Below are 21,693 nucleotides of genomic sequence, written 5' to 3'. Positions count from 1 at the left end.
TTGATCAACTGGAAGTGAGTTGGATCTTCTTTATGTTGAAGATTTCCACTTCCATCAGAATACATCCTCATACAGTATTGTTGTTGAAGTATACAGTGATCTTCTGGTTCTGCTCATTTCACTCAGCATCAGTTGATTTAAGTCTCTCCAACCCTCTCTGTATTCCTCCTGCTGGTCATTTCTTACTGAGCAATAATATTCCATAACTTTCATATACCACAATTTACCCAACCATTCTCCAACTGATGGACATCCATTCATCTTCCAGTTTCTAGCTACAACAAAAAGAGCTGCCACAAACATTTTGGCACATATATGTCTCTTTCCGCTCTTTAGTATTTCTTTGGGATATAATCCCAGTAGTAGCGCTGCTGGGTCAAAGGGTATGCACAGTTTGATAACTTTTTGGGCATAATTCCAGATACAGCCTAGATTTCTTTCTGAAGCACCATGCCTTAAATCCAAATCACTCCGTCTTTCACTGATGGTCCCTGGCCGAGCTCCACTTGGTCATTGTTTGGGCCATGATTGGTTCAGAGTGAATGCAAATAGCAATTACTTTGTTTTGCCCAGAAACCTTGATGGCCTTCATATGCACGCATATATACGTTTGCAATATGTATATGTAACACATGTATATTTACACGCATATAACATAGGTGTGTATATATTTTTTGACTGTGTAAAAAAGGCCATTCTTTGCCTCATTTCTTATCTAGCCTTAACCACTGATTGAGCGTTGCCTCTGTCAGATGAGATTCGGGAAAGACCTTAGTTTAAAAAGGCCTAGGTCTCCCACTGTGTCCAAGGCTATCTCCAATTACCCTGATCCATACCTTGTCACTGTTCTCTGGAGGAGAAAGTGAGGTGACTTTGCACAGCCCTCCCTCACTGAAGTTCATTTGACTTGCAAGTCATGGCAACAGCTCCCTGATGTCCAGCTCCTCTGTGAGAATCAAGGACAAACATCTTCTTAGCTATTTCTTTTTTTCTACTGATCGTCATTTATTTTTTCTCTCTCACACTCTCCCTGATAAAAAAGCAAACAAACAACCAAAAAAAAAAAAAAAAGAAAAAAAAAAAAGGAAAAAAACCCAACCCAAATCCTTTAAATAGGTTGGTGAGTCCTCCTGGATCACTAGATGGATTTGAGGACCATTCTGTGTCTTATGCTGCTGGCCCAGGCACCAAGATTTCTGAATTATATAGGTTGTTATAGGTTGTCCTATAACTCCACATTTATTGTCCTGTCCCAGGAGCTGATGACGCTTACGGGCCTGATGGATCACAGCTTTGCTGAGAGACGGCCCTTTGGGGTGTTTTAATGTGGGGGGCTCTGAGTAGAGTTGGTGGGGAGGGAGGGGGTAGGAAGGGAGATGCAGTCTGTCTTGCATTGTCCTCCAGCCTTGTCTGGTGGGCTCTCCTGAGATGGCGTGACGCCTGTCCCGCTTAACTGAGCCTCCGCCAGCTCAGTAAGGACCACTTTCATCTCCCACGCCTGTGGGCAGCCTTGGGGAAGCAAGCACTGGGATTTGGCTACTCACCGTGCTGCCCTCCCTGCAGAATGTGGCTCTGGGGGCTCCGGCTCGGGCGAGGACGGGGAGTGTGAGCAGGAGCGGTGCCGGCGCCGGGGAGGCGTGTGGGACGAGGACGCGGAGGATGATCGGTGCATCTGTGACTTCAGCTGCCAGACAGTGTTGCGCAGCCCGGTGAGGATGCGCCCTTGTCCTGACCTCCCCCCTCCCTGCATGGACCCCAGCCTGGCCTGCTTGGGGAGGGAAGGGCTGTTTCCCAGCCCCTCGCCTCACCAAGATCCACCTTCTCTTCCCTGTTTTCTGCACCCTCTGCCAGGTGTGTGGTTCTGATGGGGTCACCTATGGTAACGAGTGTGAGCTGAAGAAAGCAAGGTGTGAGAGTCGCCAGGAGCTGTATGTCACAGCCCAGGGTGCCTGCCGAGGTAGGGGGCTGGGGGTGGGGGCTGCTGAGATTGGGGGGCTGGGTGATCCGGGACTTCCTGCGCTTGTTGGGGTCAAGCTTGTAACATGTACCTGTCTCACTGTCTTAGCCACGCCGACGATGGTCCCGCCTCCTCCTGTCTTACACTGCTCTCAGACCCCCTATGGCTGCTGTCTGGACAATGTCACCAGGGCCCAGGGTGTTGGCTTGGCTGGCTGTCCAAGTGAGTGTGTGTGTGTGTGTGTGTGTGTGTGTGTGTGTGTGTGTGTGTGTTTTCCCTAGCCTAGGGGCAGGATTTTTTTTTTTTTTTTTAAGAGGGGGATATATTGTCCTCTGTTTAGAGATAGGGAAACTGTAACTCTGGAGGGGACAAGGGCTTTGAGGATACGGGACCAGCCCAGACAGGCCATCCCCATCTCGAGGTGCTGGTCACTGACTTTCCCCTTGAAATTCCCAGGTAGAGCTGAATAGGGTCAAGGGTGATTTTGGGGGCCCAGAGTGAACGGCCTGCTTGGAGGAGCTGTGGAGGGCCCCAGGGTGACTTCTTTCTGTGGATCGCAGGCACCTGTCAGTGTAATGCATATGGCTCCTATGGGGGCGGCTGTGACCCCATCTCCGGCCAGTGCTCCTGCCGCCCGGGCGTGGGGGGCCTCAAGTGTGATCGATGCGAGCCAGGCTTCTGGAACTTCCGTGGCATCGTGACTGACGGCCGGAGTGGCTGCACCCGTGAGTGCCTGAGCATGGGGGGCTATGGGCTGTCCCTAAATCCCTTCTCTCCCCAGGTGCCAGACCTGTTTGTCTGCCCCCAACCCCCTCCCCCGCCCCTGTCCATAGGAATAAGCTAGTCAGTGAGGTCAAACAAAGTGGGGCCGGGTGTTAGCTGGATGGGAGACGCCATGATGGCTCCAGTGCCCGAGCTGGGGTGAGAGGAGGTGGCGCGCACACACACCCCAGAAAACATTCAACTCCACGATCCGTCTGTGGTCAGTGATCCACATCTGGATTCTCCTTGACCTGTGGCAAACTCCCGGCCAGCCGCCACTGTCCGCTTGAGCCAGGTGGGAGTTTACCTGGTGCAAATTTTTTTTTTTTTTTTTTTTTTTGGAGGCTGGGGTTAAGTGACTTGCCCAGGGTCACACAGCCAGGAAGTGTTAAGTGTCTGAGACCAGATTTGAACTCGGGTCCTCCTGAATTCAGGGCTGGTGCTCTATCCACTGCGCCACCTGGCTGCCCCTTCTGGTGCAAAATTTAGAGAAAACTACATATGTGGCATAGGTTGAAATTGAAGTATCTTTGGGATTATACACTTTTGGGGAATCATCTGCACCCCCTTCCTTCATGTAGTTCCTGGAAAACCTGTGAAACATGACTTTGCAGCCCCTGCCGAGTGGCCAGGAGGGTCGGGCTAAGGTCAGAGGCCAGAGCCAAGGCCTAGGCCAGTCTGGGCCCCTCTCCATCCCCTGACCGCCACCAGAGGTCCCCGGTGGCCCTGTCCCGGAGCCCCAAGCCAGCTAAGACTCATGGCTCCACTTCCCCCCTTCCAGCCTGTAACTGTGACCCTGGAGGCTCCGTGAGAGATGACTGTGAGCAGATGACCGGACTGTGCTCCTGCAAGGAAGGCATCACGGGGATGAAATGTAGCCAGTGTCCCCCTGGCAGCATCCTGGGCCCCTCAGGCTGTGAGAACGGTGAGACCCAAGCCCCCCAAGGCAGGCTGAAATGCTCTGTGGGGGGGAGGGGGTCGGTGGGATGGATGAGACTGTTTGCTGGAGGCGGGATGACCGAGGGAAAGGGCAGTGACCTTTCCCTCCCACCTCTGTCTGATCAGGGATGTGCTGGTGAATATTTAACAACCAGCTGCCCAGGTATAAATGATCACACCACACATTAAACAACCAGCTCTCGAGACCTGGGTTGAGCTGTCTCCAGCACAGCCTTGCATCCAGTTTCTAAATGAGAATCCCCTCTGTGACGAGGTGTTGGGAGACCTCTGTCAGTGTGTCCGAGGTCCATGGTAGGTGAGATTCCTAAAGCACCCTTTGAACATCTCCTTGGGTCACCCCGTGAGACAGCTCTTTTCGGCATCATTATTCCTGTTTTACAGATGAGTAAACTGAGACCTAAAGTGAGGTTATTTGCCCACGGTCCCGTTCATTGAACTGAATAAATGGGTCCTGGGCACTGTGCTAGGGCCAGTTGTGGGCACGGCCTCCAAGGCCCGTCCCACTCTCAAGCTCTGTGATTCCCTGACGTTGCTCTTCCTGCCTGCCCGAGGATGGGCAGAGAGCCGGAAGCTCACAACGTCTTTACCCCCAGACCCCTCGGCTCCCAAGTCGTGCGCTGAGCTGAGCTGCGAGTTTGGGGCGTCCTGCGTGGAGACGGGTGACTCTGCCCACTGTGAGTGCCCGGCCCCCGTGTGTCCGGAGGATGACATGGTCAAGGTGGGTGAGGGTGTTTGTTGGGCCCTGTGGGGGGACCCGCCCCCCAGGGGCCCCCTCTCTTGCTACATATGCTTCATCCCCCCCCTCTCCCCTCCCCCCTTTCTTCCCCTGTGTCCTCCAGCATGGCTGAGTCTTTTCTCCCGCCCCCTCCCCAGGTCTGTGGCTCGGATGGGGTGACCTATGGAGACCCCTGTCAGCTGAGGACCATCGCCTGCCGCCAGGGCCGGACTATTACTGTGCGGCATTTTGGGCAGTGCCACGGTGAGTGCCCAGGGATGCGCTGTCCATCCTCTGCCTCAGGCAGAGGCCCTCCTAGTTCGGGGGAGGCCAGGAGAGCAGCCCCCAAAGCAAAGACCCCAGACACCTTCCTTGCCCATGTCCAGAGCTTGTCCACGGGTCCAACCCAAGCTAGCCCCTGGTTCCCCTTCATCCCTACCTCCCTGGCGGGGAGACCCCGACTCTGGGCCTCCTTCCTCTGGCAGCACATCATGGAGGCTTCTCCTTTTCCTTTTAGAGTCCGTCACCCACGGGACACCCCCTGCCCAGCCTCCCACTGCCCCATCTGTGGTGTCCTCGGAAACCGTCCTGCCCTCCCTCCTGAGGTTCACCAGCCCGGCCCCAGAGACCACTGTGACAACAACCTGGCCGGGTCGGGGCCCCCAGCCCACCCCCCGCAGCCGCTCCACCACTCGACCTCCTGTGCCGGCCTGGACTACGGCGGGCGTGCGCCGGACCACGCCGCGGCTTGCTGCTCCCTCCCGGACCACGCCAGGCATCCACAGGGCGACGGTCCGGCCGTCCCCTCCAAGCTGGACCACGGCAGGCGTGCACCGGAGCACGGCGCGGCCCATCCTGACCGCCCCGATAGCCCCTGCGGCCATCCCCACCCTGACCTACCCTGAGTCTGGCAGTGCCAGCGGTGACGAGGAGCTCAGCGGAGACCTGGAGGCCAGCGGGGCGGGATCCGCGGGTGAGCTGCTCACCTCGGCCTGGGCGGTCCGCTCTCATGCTTCTTCCCCGGGAGGCTCTTCGTACCTGGGGAGAGGGATGGCTCCATTTTTCCTTGGGCAGAGGGGGGTCTCGCTCTGTATCTGAGGTCAGCCCCTAAGTGTGCTGGTTCAGTGAGTGAGTGGGTGAAGGGAGGAAGGAATTAATAGACTGATGCTAAGGAACCCCAGACCCTGGCTCTCCGGGGACCCCGGGGGACTCAGAACCTGCCCTCGGAGTGGCTGCCAGCCTGGGCCTGGCTCGTGCCCTCCAGGGTTCTTGCCCACCCTGATCCCTTCTGCCTGTAGGGATGGAGCTCTTGGAAGAGGGAGGTATGGCGGTCCCCACTCCCGCCATCGAGAGGGCTTCTTGCTACAACTTGCCCCTGGGCTGCTGCTCGGACGGAGAGACTCCTGCCCTGGACGCCGAGGGCACCAACTGCCCAGGTCTGTGGCCTCCCGAGGGCCCCAGGGGCTGGGCCCTGGAGGGCGGGGCTGCGTCCGAGCAGGCTGGTCCCCTCCTCACGTCCCAGGGCAGAGACTCGGCTCTCCCCTGATTCTGTGCCCCTCAGCCCCCGGTAGTGGACCTCCCCCTCTGTTTGTACGGACCGGCCGCAGAATGGAAGTTCCCTGGGGCAGACACGTTGTTGCCTCCCTTTGTGTCGTCAGTGCTCGGCACAGTGCCTGGCACCTAACAATTTGGGCAGTAAGTCTTGGGGCAGGTGGGCACTGCCCACTCCCCTGGGTGAATGGGCTTCCTGGGCAGCCCCAGCCCGGACGGGGAGACTGGGGAGGTAGGTCTGTGTGAGGATTTCCTTCCTGACTCGTGTGTTTGTGTGTGGGCACGTGCGAGCCTGCCACCCTCCGGCTAATGTCTCTCTCTTGTTGCCTAGGCAGCCCTGGGGGCACCTGCCGCTGGGGCCGCCGCCCAGACGAGGCTGCGTGGTAACTCTGGCCGTCCCCGCCAGCTCCCATTAACCTCATAGCCCCATCTCACTAACCGCCCGCCTGCCCTGCTCGCCTGCTATCCCGGGGCCCGGACCCCCACGCCAGCTCTGTGCGGTGGTCACCGGCCTGGGCGCAGGGGCTCACTGTCTCCTTCTCTCCACCCCACCCCCCACAGCCACCAAGGTGTTCCAAGGGGTGCTGGTTCTGGAAGAGGTCGAAGGTCAGGAGTTATTCTACACCCCAGAGATGGCCGATCCCAAGTCGGAGCTCTTCGGCGAGACGGCCCGAAGCATCGAGAGCGTGGTATGTCCCCGTCCCTGCCCTGGGGGGCTCCCCCTCCACATGCACCCACGCAGAGCGCTCACCAGCTGGAACACAGGGCATAAGCGTGTAGGCATTTATTAAGCGCCTACTGAATGCCAGGCTTTACGATTAAGACCTCATTTTATCCTCACAGCCATTCTGGGAGGTTGGTGCCAGTATTACCCCCATTTTACAGATGAGGAAACTGAAGCATAAGTAAAGTGATTTGCCCAGAGTCAGGTTGAGGCTGGATTTGAACTCCTGGACTTCAGGCCTGCTGTTACCTAGTAACAGGAGTTGGGGGACCCCAGAAAGGGGAAGCCCTCCTTCCCCTGCCCTCTCCGAGGACGTGAACCGTCATGTAACGTCAGGACGGCCAGCCCAGAGGCGGGGGATGGAGCTTCTCTCATTTTGCCAGTTCCCCACCCTCCCGCTTGCCCTCAGAGGACACAGAATGTAATTCGGAGGCCTCCAGGATCTCTGGGCCTCCGTCCCCCTCCAAGGGCATACATCAGGCCAGTCTGTGTCAGGCAATCCTAGAGGCGGGGAGGGTCTCCCCAGGCTGAGCGCCTGCCTCGCTGACCCCCCCCCCCCCACAGCTGGAGGGCCTGTTCCGGAATTCAGACGTCAAGAAGGACTTCCGGAGTGTCCGGATGCGGGACCTGGGACCGGGCGGCTCTGTGCGTGCCATTGTGGATGCCCACTTTGACCCCTGTGAGTGAGTCCCCCAGGCAGGGGTGGACGGCGGAGGAGGGGCCTCAGGGACAAAAGGGCCTGTGTGCGAGCGGCTGACAATGGCCCCCTTGTTTGGGATCTCGGCTGGGGAGGCGGAGGGGGCGGTCGGGGTCAGGGCTTTTGAGCAGCCGCCCCTGTGCCCCTTCCCTCCCCCCAGCCACATCCTTCACGGCCCTTGATGTGGGCCGGGCCCTGCTGAAGCAGATCCGAGCATCCAAGAAGAGGGTCCTCGTGGTCAAACAGCCTCTGGCCGACCACGTGAAGTTCATGGACTTTGGTGAGTGCCAGCCTGGCCTTCTGACCGGGGGGAGGGGGGAAGGCGCCAGGCGGGCCTGCTGGCTGCCCTTGCTGTGGGGGCGCAGCAGGAGCCAGGGGGGAGGGGCGCCCTTGTGCCCAGCTGGGCCAGTGCCCTTGGTTAACAAGCCACCTTTTCTGGCTTGGTCCGCTTTGCCTGGAGCCCAGGGGCGAGGGTGGGCACCTCCTCCTGACTGTGCCCGGGCACTGATGGGCTCTCTTCCTCCCCCGCAGACTGGCTTCCTATGCTGTTTACCACAGCCACCACCACCACTACCGCAGCTACTGAGGCTGTGACCCCGGGCAGCCGCCACACCTCTGCCGTGACCCCCCACACTCTGTACCCGGGTCACCTGGGCCGGCCCCACAGCAGGCCGGCCCCACCGGCGACTCACAGACCACCCACCACTGTGGCCCTGCCCCCCGCCGTGCCCCCTGTCACCCACAGGCCCCCCCGGCCCTGTGACTCCCACCCCTGCCTCCACGGGGGCACCTGTGAGGATAACGGGAAGGAATTCAGCTGCAGCTGCCCAGCTGGCAGAGGCGGGGCCGTCTGTGAGAAAGGTGAGGGGAGCGGCGGGCGGGGGGCCGGCGGGGGGGACGGCAGGAGCGCTGGGGTGCAGAAGGGTCCAGGCCCTCTTCCTTCGGGCCACCTGGGCCCCTTCAGGTGGGGCGGGCATGGAGGCCCGGGAAGCTCCCCAGCACACCCTCTGTGCCCCACCCCAGCTGTGCAGTACTTCGTGCCCGCCTTTGGGGGCAGGTCCTACCTGGCCTTCCCCACGCTCCGAGCCTACCACACTCTGCGGGTGGCCATGGAGTTCCGCGTGTCCGAGCCCCACGGGCTTCTGCTGTACAACGGTCAGAGCTCCGGGAAGGACTTCATCGCACTCACGCTGGTCAACGGCTTCGTGGAGCTCAGGTGCGGGCAAGAGGGCGCGGCGCCAGAGCCTGTGCTTGGAGGGAAGCAGGGAGAGGGCAGGCGCGGGGTCGGAGCGTGTGGGGGCGATCCTGCGTCCGGGTCAGGGGGTCACGGGCTCTGAGAGCCGCCCTGTGCAGGAGACACGGGGTTGAGTGTGTGAGGCTCCCCGCGGAGGGCTCCTATCTCGCAGTCGGGCGCTCTGGGCTCGTCTTGGTGAGCTGGGGAAAGGTTTCGTGGCTTAAGTCCCAGTTTCGATCCCTCGTTAGCCCAGTTCTTCCTGGGTGTCTCCTCATTCCCTGGGTCCATTTCCAGGCCTCAGTTTCTGAATCTGTAGAATGGCTCCAGGCCTCACCCGGGTCTCTGAGCCGTGGGATATTGTCCCCTGGGTGGGGGGAAGTTGGGGGGCGCCTCTAGACCCCACAGTGCCTCATGTACCCACCAGGTTTGATACGGGCTCGGGCATGGGCATCGTCACCAGCAAGGTGCCCGTGGAGCGTGGCCGGTGGCACCACCTGGTGGTGACGAGGAACCGGCGTCAAGGGGTGCTCTCTGTGGATGGGGAGCCCCACGTGACTGGCGAGAGTCCCAGCGGCACTGACGGGCTCAACCTGGACACAGACCTGTTTGTGGGCGGGGTCCCTGAGGACCAGGCCGCCGTGTGAGTGGGGTTGGGGGCTGAGGTGGGGGGGCAGGGCTGGGGGAGGCTGGGGGCGGAGGCAGGACAGGGGAGGGGGTGCGGAGGCAGGGCTGGGGGAGGCTGGGGGCGGAGGCAGGACAGGGGAGGGGGTGTGGAGGCAGGGCTGGGGGAGGCTGGGGGCTGAGGCAGGACAGGGGAGGGGGTGCGGAGGCAGGGCTGGGGGAGGCTGGGGGCTGAGGCAGGACAGGGGAGGGGGTGCGGAGGCAGGGCTGGGGGAGGCTGGGGGCTGAGGCAGGACAGGGGAGGGGGTGCGGAGGCAGGGCTGGGGGAGGCTGGGGGCGGAGGCAGGGCTGGGGGAGGCTGGGGGCGGAGGCAGGTCAGGGGAGGGGGTGCGGAGGCAGGGCTGGCCAGGCCCCAGGCCTGATCCCGCCCCGGCTCTTTCCCCCCGCAGAGTGTCCGAGCGCACGTCGGCCCGGGCGGGTCTGAGGGGCTGCATCCGCCTCTTGGATGTGAACAACCAAAGGATCGGGCTTCGGGAGAAGGGCCCGGATGTTCTCTATGGCTCTGGGGTGGGCGAGTGTGGGAACAACCCCTGTCTGCCCAACCCCTGCCACCACGGTGCCACCTGCCAGGCTCGAGAGGCCGACATGTTCCACTGTCAGTGTCCAAAGGGCCGGGAAGGTGAGGCCGCAGCGAGGCGTGGGGCGGATGTGGCTCTGGGAGTCTGTGTTGATTGAGGTCCCTGAGTCCCCTCCCCCTCCAGGCCCCACCTGTGCTGATGAGAGGAACCCCTGCCAGCCCAATCCTTGCCAAGGGGCAGCTACCTGCCGAGTGCTGCCCGAGGGAGGCGCCAAATGTGAATGCCCCATGGGCCGAGGGGGCCGGTTCTGCCAGACGGGTAAGGCCGGGCTGTGGGGTCGGGAGCGGAGGTAGAGTCAGACAGGGCGGATCCGGGTGATGGGTGCGAGTCCTGCGTCCGTCATCAGAGGAAGGAGAGGGAAGCAGACGTGGAGACTTGCCCGGGATGTTTGCAGACTGTGGCACCAACAGGCTTCCTTGTGAGGAGGGGTTATTCGCATTTGTATTCCTGGACCCGGCATGGTGTCAGCACATAGTAGGCTCAGAATGAGTACTGACTCTGTGTCAGTATCCTGGGGCAAAGGCACAGGTGTCCCACCCTGGTTATGGCCTGGGATGGAGGCTTGGAAGATGGTCCTTGTCTTAAGGTTGTCTTCTCTAAGCATCTCCTTTTTACAAATAAGGGAACTGAGACCCATGTCTGTGACAAAGCCACAGATCCTCGGGGTTCTTGGATCTGGAGCCAGGAGGCTCTCTGAGGCCGGTCTCCTCACTTCCTGATGAGGGAGCCAGGAGGGGGAAGCCAGGTCCTGTGCCAGACAAGCGTGGCACTCTGCCCGTCTACTGTAAGCCTCCTGACTTCCCTCTCCCCATTCCCCAGTCACAGAGCAAGACCCGTCCAGGCCCTTCCTTCCCACCTTCAGCGGCTTTTCCTACCTGGAGCTGAAAGGCCTGCACACCTTCGGGGATGTCCGGGGGTGAGAGGGGCTGGGCGGGGGAGTCAGGCCTGGGGCAGTGGGGGATCTGAAGCCCACGTGGGGGGTGGGGAGGCCCCTTGGGCTCCGGCTCCTGGCTTTCCCCACAGGCCGGCGTGGTGAGGGCCCCAAGGCTGGGGGATGGCTGGGATGACACCCCCATCGCCACAGGGAGAAGATGGCCATGGAAGTAGTGTTCCTGGCCCGGAGTCCCAGCGGCGTACTTTTCTACAACGGGCAGAAGACGGATGGCAAAGGGGACTTTGTGTCGCTGGCTCTGCATGGTGGGCATCTGGAATATCGCTATGATCTGGGCAAAGGAGCTGCAGTCATCAGGTGACTGGCAAGGGCGGGGATTGCACCTGGGCCAGGCAGGGGAGGCTGGGCTAGGGCTGTCCGTCCTCATGCTGCCTTATCTCCCACCGTCCAGGAGCAAGGAGCCCATTACCCTGAACAAATGGACCCGAGTCTCTCTGGAGCGGAATGGAAGGAAGGGGGCCATGTGGATCAACGATGGTGAACGAGTGCTGGGAGAGTCCCCCGTAAGTGAGCTGGTGGGAGGCTTCAAGTGGGGGCCCTGACTATAGCACATAGATAGACCCCCTCCCCTGGACTCTAGCTAGGGGGTGGAGGTGGAGGACATGTAGAAGAATGGTTGGGGAAAGGGATGTTGGGACCCTGGAGCTTTAATGGGCCCCAAGCCCAGCAGAACCTGGGAGGGAGGGGTTCCCCCTTCTCCTGCAGCCCTGATGCCGACCCCCCATGGTAATCCTGAAAAGTTTTTATACTTCTGCCCCCTCCAATGCTGTGTAACCCTTCTGCTTAGATCTCTAACTGTAGGGGAGGGCCTGTGGGATCCCTCTCCTCCCTCCCCACCGCTGGCCACCCTTGCCCCTTGGGACCCTCTGGCATTATCTTACTGATCTGTTTTCTTTCTCTCCCTGTCTGTCTATCCCCTTCTCTGTCTGTCTGTCTTTGTCTTTGTTCTTTTCCCTGCTTGCTTCCCCCTTTCTCGCTCTCTCTCTGCACTGCCCCCCTCCGGATTTCAGAAATCCCGAAAGGTACAGATAAGTATGGCTTCTGTTTGCCCTCTCCTATAAACTGACATCATTCTAACCTGACCTGTAGTTAGTTATCTGTGGACATGTCCCTTCCTCAACCCTCCTCCTCCCCGCCCACCTTCACTACCCTGTAAGCTCCTGGAGGGCAGGGTTAGATCATCGCCTCTGCTGAAGTCGCCCTTGGGTGCTTCATCTTGGTATGAAAACGACTGGCCTTAAGGCCGTGCCAGCAGACTCAAGTTAGTGAGGCTAGGCTGGTCTGAGGCCCAGCTGGGATGTTTGGTGGTAAATTTTGTGGCCCCAGCAACTTGAGAAGACCATCTACCAAGTGGTTGATGGAAGATTGCGACCTCCATCAGTGGAGAGATTTCCCAAACCGATGAAATCAAAGCAAGAAACCCCCCCCATACTACCTTGGGGTTGTGGGCACAGGAAACATTTAAACTGAATCCTGGCTGCCTGATAAAAGTGAATTATATGCTGGATTTGGGAACAGAACCCAGATTCAAATCCTTTTGCTCCTTGAGAGCTAGAATTCTTTTCCTTTTGTCTTTTGGGTTCCTCGTGCCTAGAATAGTGCCTGGCACATAGTAGGTGCTTTGTCAATACTTGGTGGTTTGATTTCTGGGCCTCAGTTCTCTCCTTTGTAAAATGAGGGGGTTGGATTGTTGGACCTCTGAGGTCCCTTCCAGCTCTAAATCTGTACTCTATGAATTGAACGGTTCATTTAGTGCCCTTCCTCCTGTCCCTTGTTGTTTCCCTTTGCTCACCTCCATCTTCACTCAGATCCAGCGTGTCGAGTAGCTGTCTCCATGTCCCTCCTCTCCCATTCTTCACTTCCTGCCCTTCATCTAGCGATATCCCATCGTCAACCACTTGTGTGTGTTCTAATGAATCCTGGGTAGAGCCATTGTCTTTGGGGTTAGGGATGGTGATGCTGTGGTTGGGGGGGGGCGGTTATTTTGTCTCCTAGTCTCTCAGACTCAAGGGAAGGTACATGAGGTGCAATGTAAGATTCCCCCTTCTGATTCAGATGCTCATGGGTCCCTCCCCTCCCCCTGCCCTCCCCAGATGCCACACACTGTCCTCAACTTGAAGGAACCACTCTATGTTGGGGGTGCTCCCGATTTCAGCAAACTTGCCCGAGCAGCTGCCGTCTCCGGAGGCTTTGATGGGGCCATTCAGACGGTAAGAGTTACCCTAAGACCCACGTGTGGCCAAATAATTGTGGCAGCCCTTTTCAAAGTGGCAAGAAACTAGAAACTGAGTGGATGCCCATCGTTGGGAATGGCTGAATGTTGTGGAATATTATTGCTCTATAAGAAACGAGCAGCAGGATGATTTCAGAAAGGCCTGGGGAGACTTACATGAAGTGATGCTAAATGAAGTGAGTGCAACCAGGAGATCCTTGTACATGGCAAACAACAAGATTATACGATGATCAATTCTGATGGACGTGGCTCTTTTCAGCAGTGAGGTGATTCAGATTAGTTCCAATGCTCTTGGGATGAAGAGAGCCATCTGCACCCAGAGAGAGGACTGTGGGAACTGATTGGAAGATGACATTACATTTTCATTCTTTTTGTGGTTTCTTGTTTGCATTTTATTTTCTTTCTCATTTTTTAATTTGATTTTTCTTGTACAAAAAGGTAATTATATAAATATGTACACATATATTGGATTTAACATATGTTTTAACATATTTAACATGCATTGGATTACTTGCTATCTAGGGGAAGGGATGGGGGAAGGGAGGGAAAAATTGGAGCACAAGATTTTGCAAGGGTTAATGTTGAAAAATGATCCTTGCATTTTTTTTTCCCGTTTTCAAATGGTTTTAAGTATTATTAAAATATTTTCTTTTTTTTTTTTTTAATTAAAGCTTTTGATTTTCAAAACATATGCATGGGTAATTTTTCAATGTTACTCTTGCAAAACCTTGTGTTGCAAATTTTTTCCCCCCTTCCCCTTCCCTACAGGGCAGGTAATCCGTTGCATGTTAAATATGTTAAAACATATGTTAAATCCAATATATGTATACATATTTATCCAGTTATCTTACCTTGCATATGTTTTGAAAATTAAAAAGCTTTAATTAAAAAAAAAAAACAACCCACAATCCTAAGTACCAGGAAAGGAGCAGAGGCCTCTTCCCTCCCAGGGCTCTGGGCAGGGGAGCCGGAGGTGGGGCATGGCTCCCAGATAGAACCCCCACAGTCTCTTCTTTCCCCTGTCTCTAGGTCTCCCTGAAGGGCCGCCAGCTGCTGACAAGAGAGAATGTTTTGGATGCTGTGGAGATCTCCTCCTTCCCTGACCATCCCTGTACCCGGGCCTCGGGCCAGCCCTGCCTCAATGGGGGCTCCTGCTCTCCCCAGCAGGACACCTATGAGTGCCTGTGCCCAGGAGGCTTCTCAGGGGCTCACTGCGAGAAGGGTGAGGCCGGGCCTTCATTAGGGAGTGGTTGGGGAGAGAAGTCTGGCAGGACAGAACTGTACCACATTCACTTGCTTCCGCCATAGTTAGAAAGATTCAGGTTAGACTCATGAAGAAGCTGCTACCCATGGGAGCTGAGGATTAGAAGGAGAGGGAGCAAACCAGCCTCTTCCTTCCCAAGAGGCTTTGAGCAAGAATTTCACGTTTCTGGGGACGATGTCTCCTAGCAAAAAGGAGGGAGTTAAGCCAGGAGGCTCCTAAAGTCCCTTCCAGCTCTAAAGTGCCGACCCTAACTCCTTCCCCCTCACCCCGTCATCCCCAGGGCTTATTGAGAAGTCGGCTGCTGACCTAGACGCCATTGCCTTTGATGGACGCACATTCATTGAGTATCACAATGCAGTGACTACCAGGTAATGTTTCCCTGGCTGCCTCAGTTTCCCTATCTCCCCTAGCCACCCACGGGGCCCCTCTCCAGCTGCCTCCAGGACTTCCAGCAGCTCCTAAGAAGACTGGGAGGGAAATTCCAGGTGGAAATCCGCCATCAGCATCCCTGAACAGATGCCTCCCCCACTCTTAGCTTGGGGTGGAGAGCAGCGTCTTTTTCTCTCCTGTCGGTCCTCCTGTTTGCCCGTGTGCCCCATCTCCCTCCGTACTGTCCTGGTCCTCTGCACAATCTATGTGTCTTTGTTATCTGTCTGCCTTCTATCCCCGATTGCCTGTCTGTGGCCTGCCTTCTCACTGTCCGTGTTTCTCTGTTTCCAAGCGAACTGACCAATGAGATCCCAGCGTAAGTAGCACAGTAGTCCTATCCTCCTCATTGGACACCAGCCATCCTCATTGATCATCATGCAGCCACCCTCTGGCTCCTGACCTCATAGGTCAGCCAGCTTTAGGAACTGTCCACTGATTCTCAGACTCCTTATCCCCAGGGATCCCACAGGCCAAAGCCCTGGCCTCAGTCTTCCCAGACATTTACCTTTCAGGGCTCCCCGTCTTTATGTGCCCACTGGCCACCCTCCAAGACCCTTTCCCTAGCTGCAGGTCACCCATCAAACCTCATGTGCTGACCATGAATAATACTCTAGACCCCTTCCCTTCGCATGCCATCCATCCATCCATCCATCCTTCCATCCATCCCCTACCCCAAAAGACTCCTTCTCCCCAGGCCTCTCATTGGGTAGAGAGTCACGGAGATGGCAGGGACTGAGGTTCAGAGCTGGGGGCTAGAGCCATAGAATTGGGTCAGATCTTGGGAAGAACTTCCCCGGCCATTAGAAAAGTCTCTCTCTGGAGCTTCAGGTTCCTTGTCTTTCACATGTGTGAAGCTATGAGACTGCTTCCAGTCCTCAGACCTGAGTGAGTCAGGCTGGGCCAGGTTAGTTTCCCTGTCAGGGACATATTACCAGTATTGTTTCAGGCCTGAGGGACTCCCAGTGGCATTGTATGTGTCCATCCGTGACTGGGTACATGTTTGTTTCTGTAGCACACATGCGTGTTAGCATACTTGGTATGCTGTGTTTCCCCTCCATGGCGTCCCCTGGACCTCCCGTCCTGCTTCATCCCATCCCTCCTTTTCCCTTGGGAGCTGAGAGTTGGGTTCTGTCTGGCCCTGGGCTGGTTTTGGGGCCGCTGGCTGCGTGGCTGTGTGCCCTTCACCACAGGAAGCTCTTTAACCCTCTCCGTGCTGAGCTCTGTCTAAAGGGATTGCATCCCCATTACCGAGATGCTCTCCGTTCTCTAATTTGGGGAGAGTTGGCAGGTCTTTTTCTATGGGGTTTCTCCAAGATCCTGGAGAGGGGGAAGGGAAGGCTTGTGATCCCTTCCTTGAACCCAAGACCAATGCATCTATGCCAGTGCCCCCCAGGTACTCCTGGAATAATCACCTATTATGGGGTAGTCCACCCCAGGTAGAAAGAAGGCTGAGCAGCCTTTGGAGGACCCAGCCCTTCAAGGAGGGCCTTCTATTCCCCTGAAAGGGAAGGACCCAAGGTGCCCCTTCAGGCCTGCAGGAATGGGGGGAGGCGCAGGGTTCAGCTGGTCAGCAGCTTCCTCCTTTCCCATCACTTCCCCGGCTTCCTCAGTCTGGGGGCTCCCTCGGCCTCCTCCTCCCCTGGCCCCCCCGCCCCCTCAGGCTGCCTCACTCCCTGCTTACTGCTTCCCTCCCTCTCTTCTTGCTTCTAAGTCCTGATGCTCTGGACTCCGGGGTCCTCTCCAGGTGAGCGTGTGCCCCACTGCCTGCCCTCCCATGGCCTCCCGCCCGCCCGCCTTTCCCAGCCTCAGTGTCTGTCTGTATCTCTCAGTCTCCGAGCTCCTTTGTCGGTCTCCGTCAGTGTCCCGGCTCTCCCTTTCCCCTCCCGGTTTGTCTCTGCCTCCCCTCCATTTCTGCGTGTGCATGTCTGGACTTGTCCCTCCCTCGGTCCATCCCCTCCCGGCAGGCCCCTGATGGCCCCTGTCCCCTCCTCCCTCCCACAGCGAGAAGGCCCTTCAGGAGAACCACTTCGAGCTGAGCCTGCGGACCGAGGCCATGCAGGGATTGGTGCTGTGGAGCGGCAAGGGCACCGAGCGAGCCGACTACATCGCTCTGGCCATCGTGAACGGCCGTCTGCAGATGACCTATGACCTGGGCTCCCAGCCCGTTGTGCTGTACTCTACGGTGCCTGTTAACACCAACCGCTGGCTTCGCGTCAAGGCCTCCAGGTCAGCGGGAGCTGGGGGGGAGGGGCTGGGGAGGAGGACAGCTGCTCGGGCCAAAGGTTGGCTGTCTCGGGCTTTGGCCCAGCTTGGCCTGCTGGCCCTGGAGCTAATAATAGAGGTGAGAGCTGGGGCAGGGGGTACCGGCTGTGCCCAGACTTGCCTGTCCCAGATTCTAGGAATGGCCAGGAGTTTGGGGGGTGGGGAGGGCTGGGGAGTGCTTAATGCCCAGGCCTGCCCCGGGGACACAGCTTGGTTATTTACAGCACAGGGTGGGCCAGCCGGGGGACAGCTGTAGGGGGTGGCTGAGATGCTTCAGCCAGTGGGCAGGCGGGCAGGCAGGTGGGAGGGTGGGCAGGCCCAGACAGCAGCCTGGCCCCCAGCAGAAGGAATCCTGGCCTTGGGTGCCCTGTTAGGTTCAGATAGGGGCTGATGAAGTGCTGGAGAGGGCAAAGGCTACTGATGAGTGAGAGACTATGGGGGAATGGGCCCCAGAACCCTGCTGGATGGGGACAGATTGCCACTGAATGAGCCTTCTCTGGGATAGGAGAGGAGGAGACCTGAGGAGGGAACCAGGACCACCGTGTAATCCACCCTCACTTACATTTGTTAGACATGTGGGGTGCAATCACACAGAAACACGCTCACCTGGACCTGGCCATCAGGGAGCTGAGGGAGGGACAAATCTAGACGTGCCCACACAGAAACATGGATGGAACCCACGAAACAGATTTTTACTTCAAACCAGACGGGGCCCGAGGGCAAGACGAGTGGCAATGCCATGGGGCTCCCTGGAGATGAAGTGGGAAGAAGGGTGTGTGTGTGTGTGTGTGTGTGTGTGTGTGTGTGTGTGTGTGTGTGTGTGTGTAGATAATTCAGCCTCCCTGCTCTCTCTCTCTCTCTCTCTCTCTCTCTCTCTCTCTCTCTCTCTCTCTCTCTCTCTCTCTCTCTCACTCTTCAGAGTACAAAGGGAAGGCTCCCTTCAGGTTGGCAATGAAGCCCCAGTGACAGGATCCTCCCCCCTGGGAGCTACGCAGTTGGACACGGATGGAGCCCTGTGGCTGGGTGAGCTACAGCAGGGGCGGGGGCGGGGGTGGAAAGTGCAAGGTGGGTTAAGAGAAAAGGGAAAGTCATTTTTTAAAAAGCTCCTTCTGCCCTAAAGATAATCTTGATTATGGCACTTCAGAATTTCCTTTAATCAATCACCAGACATTTGTTCCCCATCCAGTGAGATTGGGAGTAATGGGGTAATGGGTCATCTCCCTCCATTGGAAAGATTTAGCACCACTTTGGATGGGGCAGGGGTCAGTGTCTCCAGGGACATGTGATGGCTATAGCTTTTCATGTCCCGCTCTCTGCTCTGTATATACCAAGTGAACAAAGCAAGAGTGGACAGAAAACCAAGAATCCTTTCTGTTGGATTTGGGAATTATGAAACCCTGGGTTCCACGTTTACTGCCTAAGCCTCAGTTTCCTCATCTGTGAGATGGACACGTATTCCTTAACATGTCTCAAGACTAATTTTTTTGTTGAGCACTTTTAATAACATTCGAGCCCCATCAAGACATGGGCTATTATTTGTAGCCTGGGAATGCATCATGGGACTGTTCTACTGTCAATCACACAACTTGAGATATTCAAAAGTCACTTTCGGGCTGTACACAGCTTTGTTTTCTTCAAATTTCAAATTTTGTATTGATCACTTTCATGTCTGAAGAAAACAAACCTCCATCTGTATTTATCTTTCCCTTTTTCACTCCGTTCCTCTACAGCCATCTCTTGTAACAAAAAGGAAAACAAAGGGGGGGAAATGTTCAGCAAAACCACCCGATACATCAGCTGAGTGTGGCAGTGTATGCCGTGGTCCACACCCTTAGCCCCCTCCCTCACCTTTTCACAGGGAGGAAGGATTCTCCTCTCTTTAATGTTGATACAGAATAGCTTCCCTTCACCCTTTCCCTCAGCTCTGGCCACTCCTGTAGCCAGTTTCCCCTGACAATGGGAGGGTGAGTGAGCAATGGGAACAGATTGGGGGGGGAGGTCAGGGCACGGAGGAGTTCCCCTGACAGGCAGGCAGCGCCTGTTCAGTTTGCCTGACCGGCACCTCTCACCCTGTTGTCTCACCCAGGGGGCCTGGAGAAGCTGAATGTGGCACACAGCCTACCCAAGGCATACAGCACGGGCTTCGTGGGCTGCCTGCGAGGAGTGGTGGTCGGCCAGAAGGAGCTGCACCTGGTTGAGGACGCCTTACATAAGCCTGCCCTTCGGCATTGCTCGGCCCCGTGATGCCCCTGTCCACCTCCAGCCCTGCCTCCTGCCAGTTGTTGTAATTATTTTCTATTTTTGTAAACTCATGGCTTTTTTTTAATATATAATTCCCCCCTGCCCGCCTGTCAGGGGATGGAGGAAATGCAGACCTTCCTCTAGCCCCAGCCCTGCTCCAGTGAGATCTACCTTCCACTGGCCTCTGATTTGAGGAGGGTCCTGGCTCCAAAGGCCTCTTTTGGGACAGCTGGCGGGCCCCACCCCAGGGGCAGCCGTACAAGAGCCCGACTGGACACGACTGCAGGCTCTTTCCTGGGGGCTTCGGCCAGACCTCAGTTGCCTCTTTCCCTCCTGGTTTTGCTCCCAAGGAGGACAAAGATGGACCAGCCCTGGCTGAGAGGCCAGGCCAGAGGGACATGAGCTAAACTGGGTTCTTGGCCTCCATACCACCCCCCTCCTGCCCCTTTCATCAGTCCTTTGTGTTTGTAATTTATGTGTGTAAGAGTCTGACTTTTATCTGTTATTTTTTAATGCACTGTCATCCTTCTTGCCACCCCTACCTTATCCCCTCTACCGACAGTCTCTTGTGTACACACACACACACACACACACACACACACACACACACACACACACACACACACACACACACACGCAGGCTAGCACTCCCTCGGGAGAAGGCTGCCTCTGCTCCAAAGGCCTGAAGCTCAGTGCCCAGGGCACCATGCTTCCCCAAGGCTGCCATTCTCTCCTTGCCTGATTTTGCTCATCACAAGCATGAATGAGCTCGGAGGTCTCATTTCAGGCTTTATTTTGGGGGAGACGGGGTGGGGTGGGGGCAGACGAGGATGGTTTTTGCCCTCTCTGCTACATCTAATACCAGGCCTCCAATCTCCCTTCCCTTTCGGGGACAGCCATGGTTCGGGCCCCAGACCCCCCTGGCCTGCTCAGTGCCAATACTGTGACTTAGAATCGACCTTATTTGTTGGACTCAAGGAGCCTTTGAGGCTTTTTTCCCATACTTCCCAGCTTGGCCTGGATCCCCCCAAGCTCCCCGGGGATGGGGACTAATCCACGCCCCTCCTGAATGCATTCAAATATGGGTGGAGGGACCAGGGACCAGAAGTGGGCCTTGCTCCCCAGCCAAGGGGAGCTCTTTGTGAAGCCCCTAGCTCTTCACACACCAGCTGCCTGCACTTCCTGATGGTTTCTCTGCACTTGGGCTTCCAAACATGGTCTTTCTGTCACATCATTATCACCTCAGGCAGTGGTCCCCGGGGCCCATTCTTTGAACTTGAAGAAAATGGGTGTAGCCTGCGGCTTTTACAGAAATAATTATGGTGACTTTGGGAAGAAAGGACATCAGGGAGCTGGATTTTTATCCCCTTCCCACCCTCAGTTTTCAGTACTAGAGTTGGGATGGGGGTGGGGTAGGGTGGGAGCTGGGGAGGACGTGGAAGTCTCCGAGGGAGCCTAGAGTGTAAGTGGCTCTTAAAGCTGTCTTTCAGAAAGGATGATTTATCTACTGGGGTGGTCTAGCAAGGGGCAGGGGGAGGGGAACAGTTTTCAAATCCATTCCTTGTCCCTGGGCACCCAATCTTAAAGTTGGTGTCCCTACATTTTGGCCTCCCTAGCACTGCTGTCCTGGGGGGGAACAGAAGGGGTGGGGTGGGATGGGGTGGGGCAGTCTTCCTTAAGAAAGATGGAGAAAGGCTTTGGAATGGGGGAGGGTGGAATGGGGCTGCACCTTATAGTAAGAAGAAATGACCATGGCTTTCTCCGGCTCTCCTCCTGAGAGGTGTCTTGGTATCCCACATGTTGGGAAAAACACTGTACTCCAGGAAACTTTCCCAGATATTGGGGGGGAAAGGGTGGTGGGATCGGAAACGCCTTAAAACGCAACATTTGTGTCCTTGTTTCCCTGTGCCCTCTCCCCATTCCCATCGCCACCCCAGCTTGGGCACAGTCCCCCTGGGAGCCAGGACTCAAGACTGGGAATAGTGGACACTTAACTTTGTAAGAGAAACCAGGAGGCCTGTTGTTGGGGGTTAGGGAGAGGGGCTGGGACCACGCCGCGCCACACCGCACCCCTCCGTGCCACACCAAGGTGGGCCTAGCCCCTGCTTTCGTCTGATTGGGCAATGGCCACCAGGCCTCCCCACCCCCACTCAGCATGATGTAACCATTACTAACTTTATGTGTGTCTTTTGTCAGTCGCCATGAAATAAAGTTGGAAAACTTGAAAATGAGTTTTTTGTGTCTCATGAGATTATGGGGAAAGGGCAGGGCCAGAAGTCTTCCTCCTCCCTCTTCCAGCTCCAGTTACGCCAGGCTAGAGACCGACCACTAAGTGTAAAGTATATGTCACAAGTCTGTGACGAGCCACTGCGGGTTTGGACCAAGGATCCTGTCAGACTGAGAGAGACTATGTGGGTTTTGAATCCCTCATTTTTTTTTTTTTTATGAAAGCT

General features: G+C 56.7%; 1 protein-coding gene across 1 annotated transcript in view; it reads left to right on the top strand.

The window, feature by feature from the left end:
• Positions 1-21,468, top strand: part of AGRN (agrin) — a 95,183-nt gene extending 73,715 nt beyond the window's left edge. The window contains 27 exon segments of the mRNA XM_074306641.1: positions 1,564-1,709; positions 1,852-1,957; positions 2,066-2,179; positions 2,518-2,682; positions 3,501-3,644; positions 4,273-4,397; positions 4,553-4,658; positions 4,912-5,367; positions 5,693-5,830; positions 6,507-6,634; positions 7,234-7,348; positions 7,527-7,646; positions 7,898-8,227; positions 8,390-8,582; positions 9,025-9,240; positions 9,671-9,900; positions 9,983-10,117; positions 10,679-10,775; positions 10,944-11,108; positions 11,203-11,314; positions 12,905-13,021; positions 14,074-14,266; positions 14,589-14,676; positions 16,449-16,481; positions 16,739-16,963; positions 17,919-18,022; positions 19,086-21,468. Coding sequence (XP_074162742.1) covers positions 1,564-1,709; positions 1,852-1,957; positions 2,066-2,179; positions 2,518-2,682; positions 3,501-3,644; positions 4,273-4,397; positions 4,553-4,658; positions 4,912-5,367; positions 5,693-5,830; positions 6,507-6,634; positions 7,234-7,348; positions 7,527-7,646; positions 7,898-8,227; positions 8,390-8,582; positions 9,025-9,240; positions 9,671-9,900; positions 9,983-10,117; positions 10,679-10,775; positions 10,944-11,108; positions 11,203-11,314; positions 12,905-13,021; positions 14,074-14,266; positions 14,589-14,676; positions 16,449-16,481; positions 16,739-16,963; positions 17,919-18,022; positions 19,086-19,243 — 4,259 coding nt within the window. The 3' untranslated portion in view covers positions 19,244-21,468.
• The last annotated feature ends 225 nt before the right edge of the window (positions 21,469-21,693 follow it).

The sequence above is a fragment of the Sminthopsis crassicaudata genome, chromosome 3 (genome assembly GCF_048593235.1).
Source record: "Sminthopsis crassicaudata isolate SCR6 chromosome 3, ASM4859323v1, whole genome shotgun sequence".
NCBI classification, from domain to species: Eukaryota; Metazoa; Chordata; class Mammalia; order Dasyuromorphia; family Dasyuridae; genus Sminthopsis; species Sminthopsis crassicaudata.
Note: the sequence above shows the minus strand (reverse complement) of the source record. Positions and strands in the feature narration are given on the sequence as shown.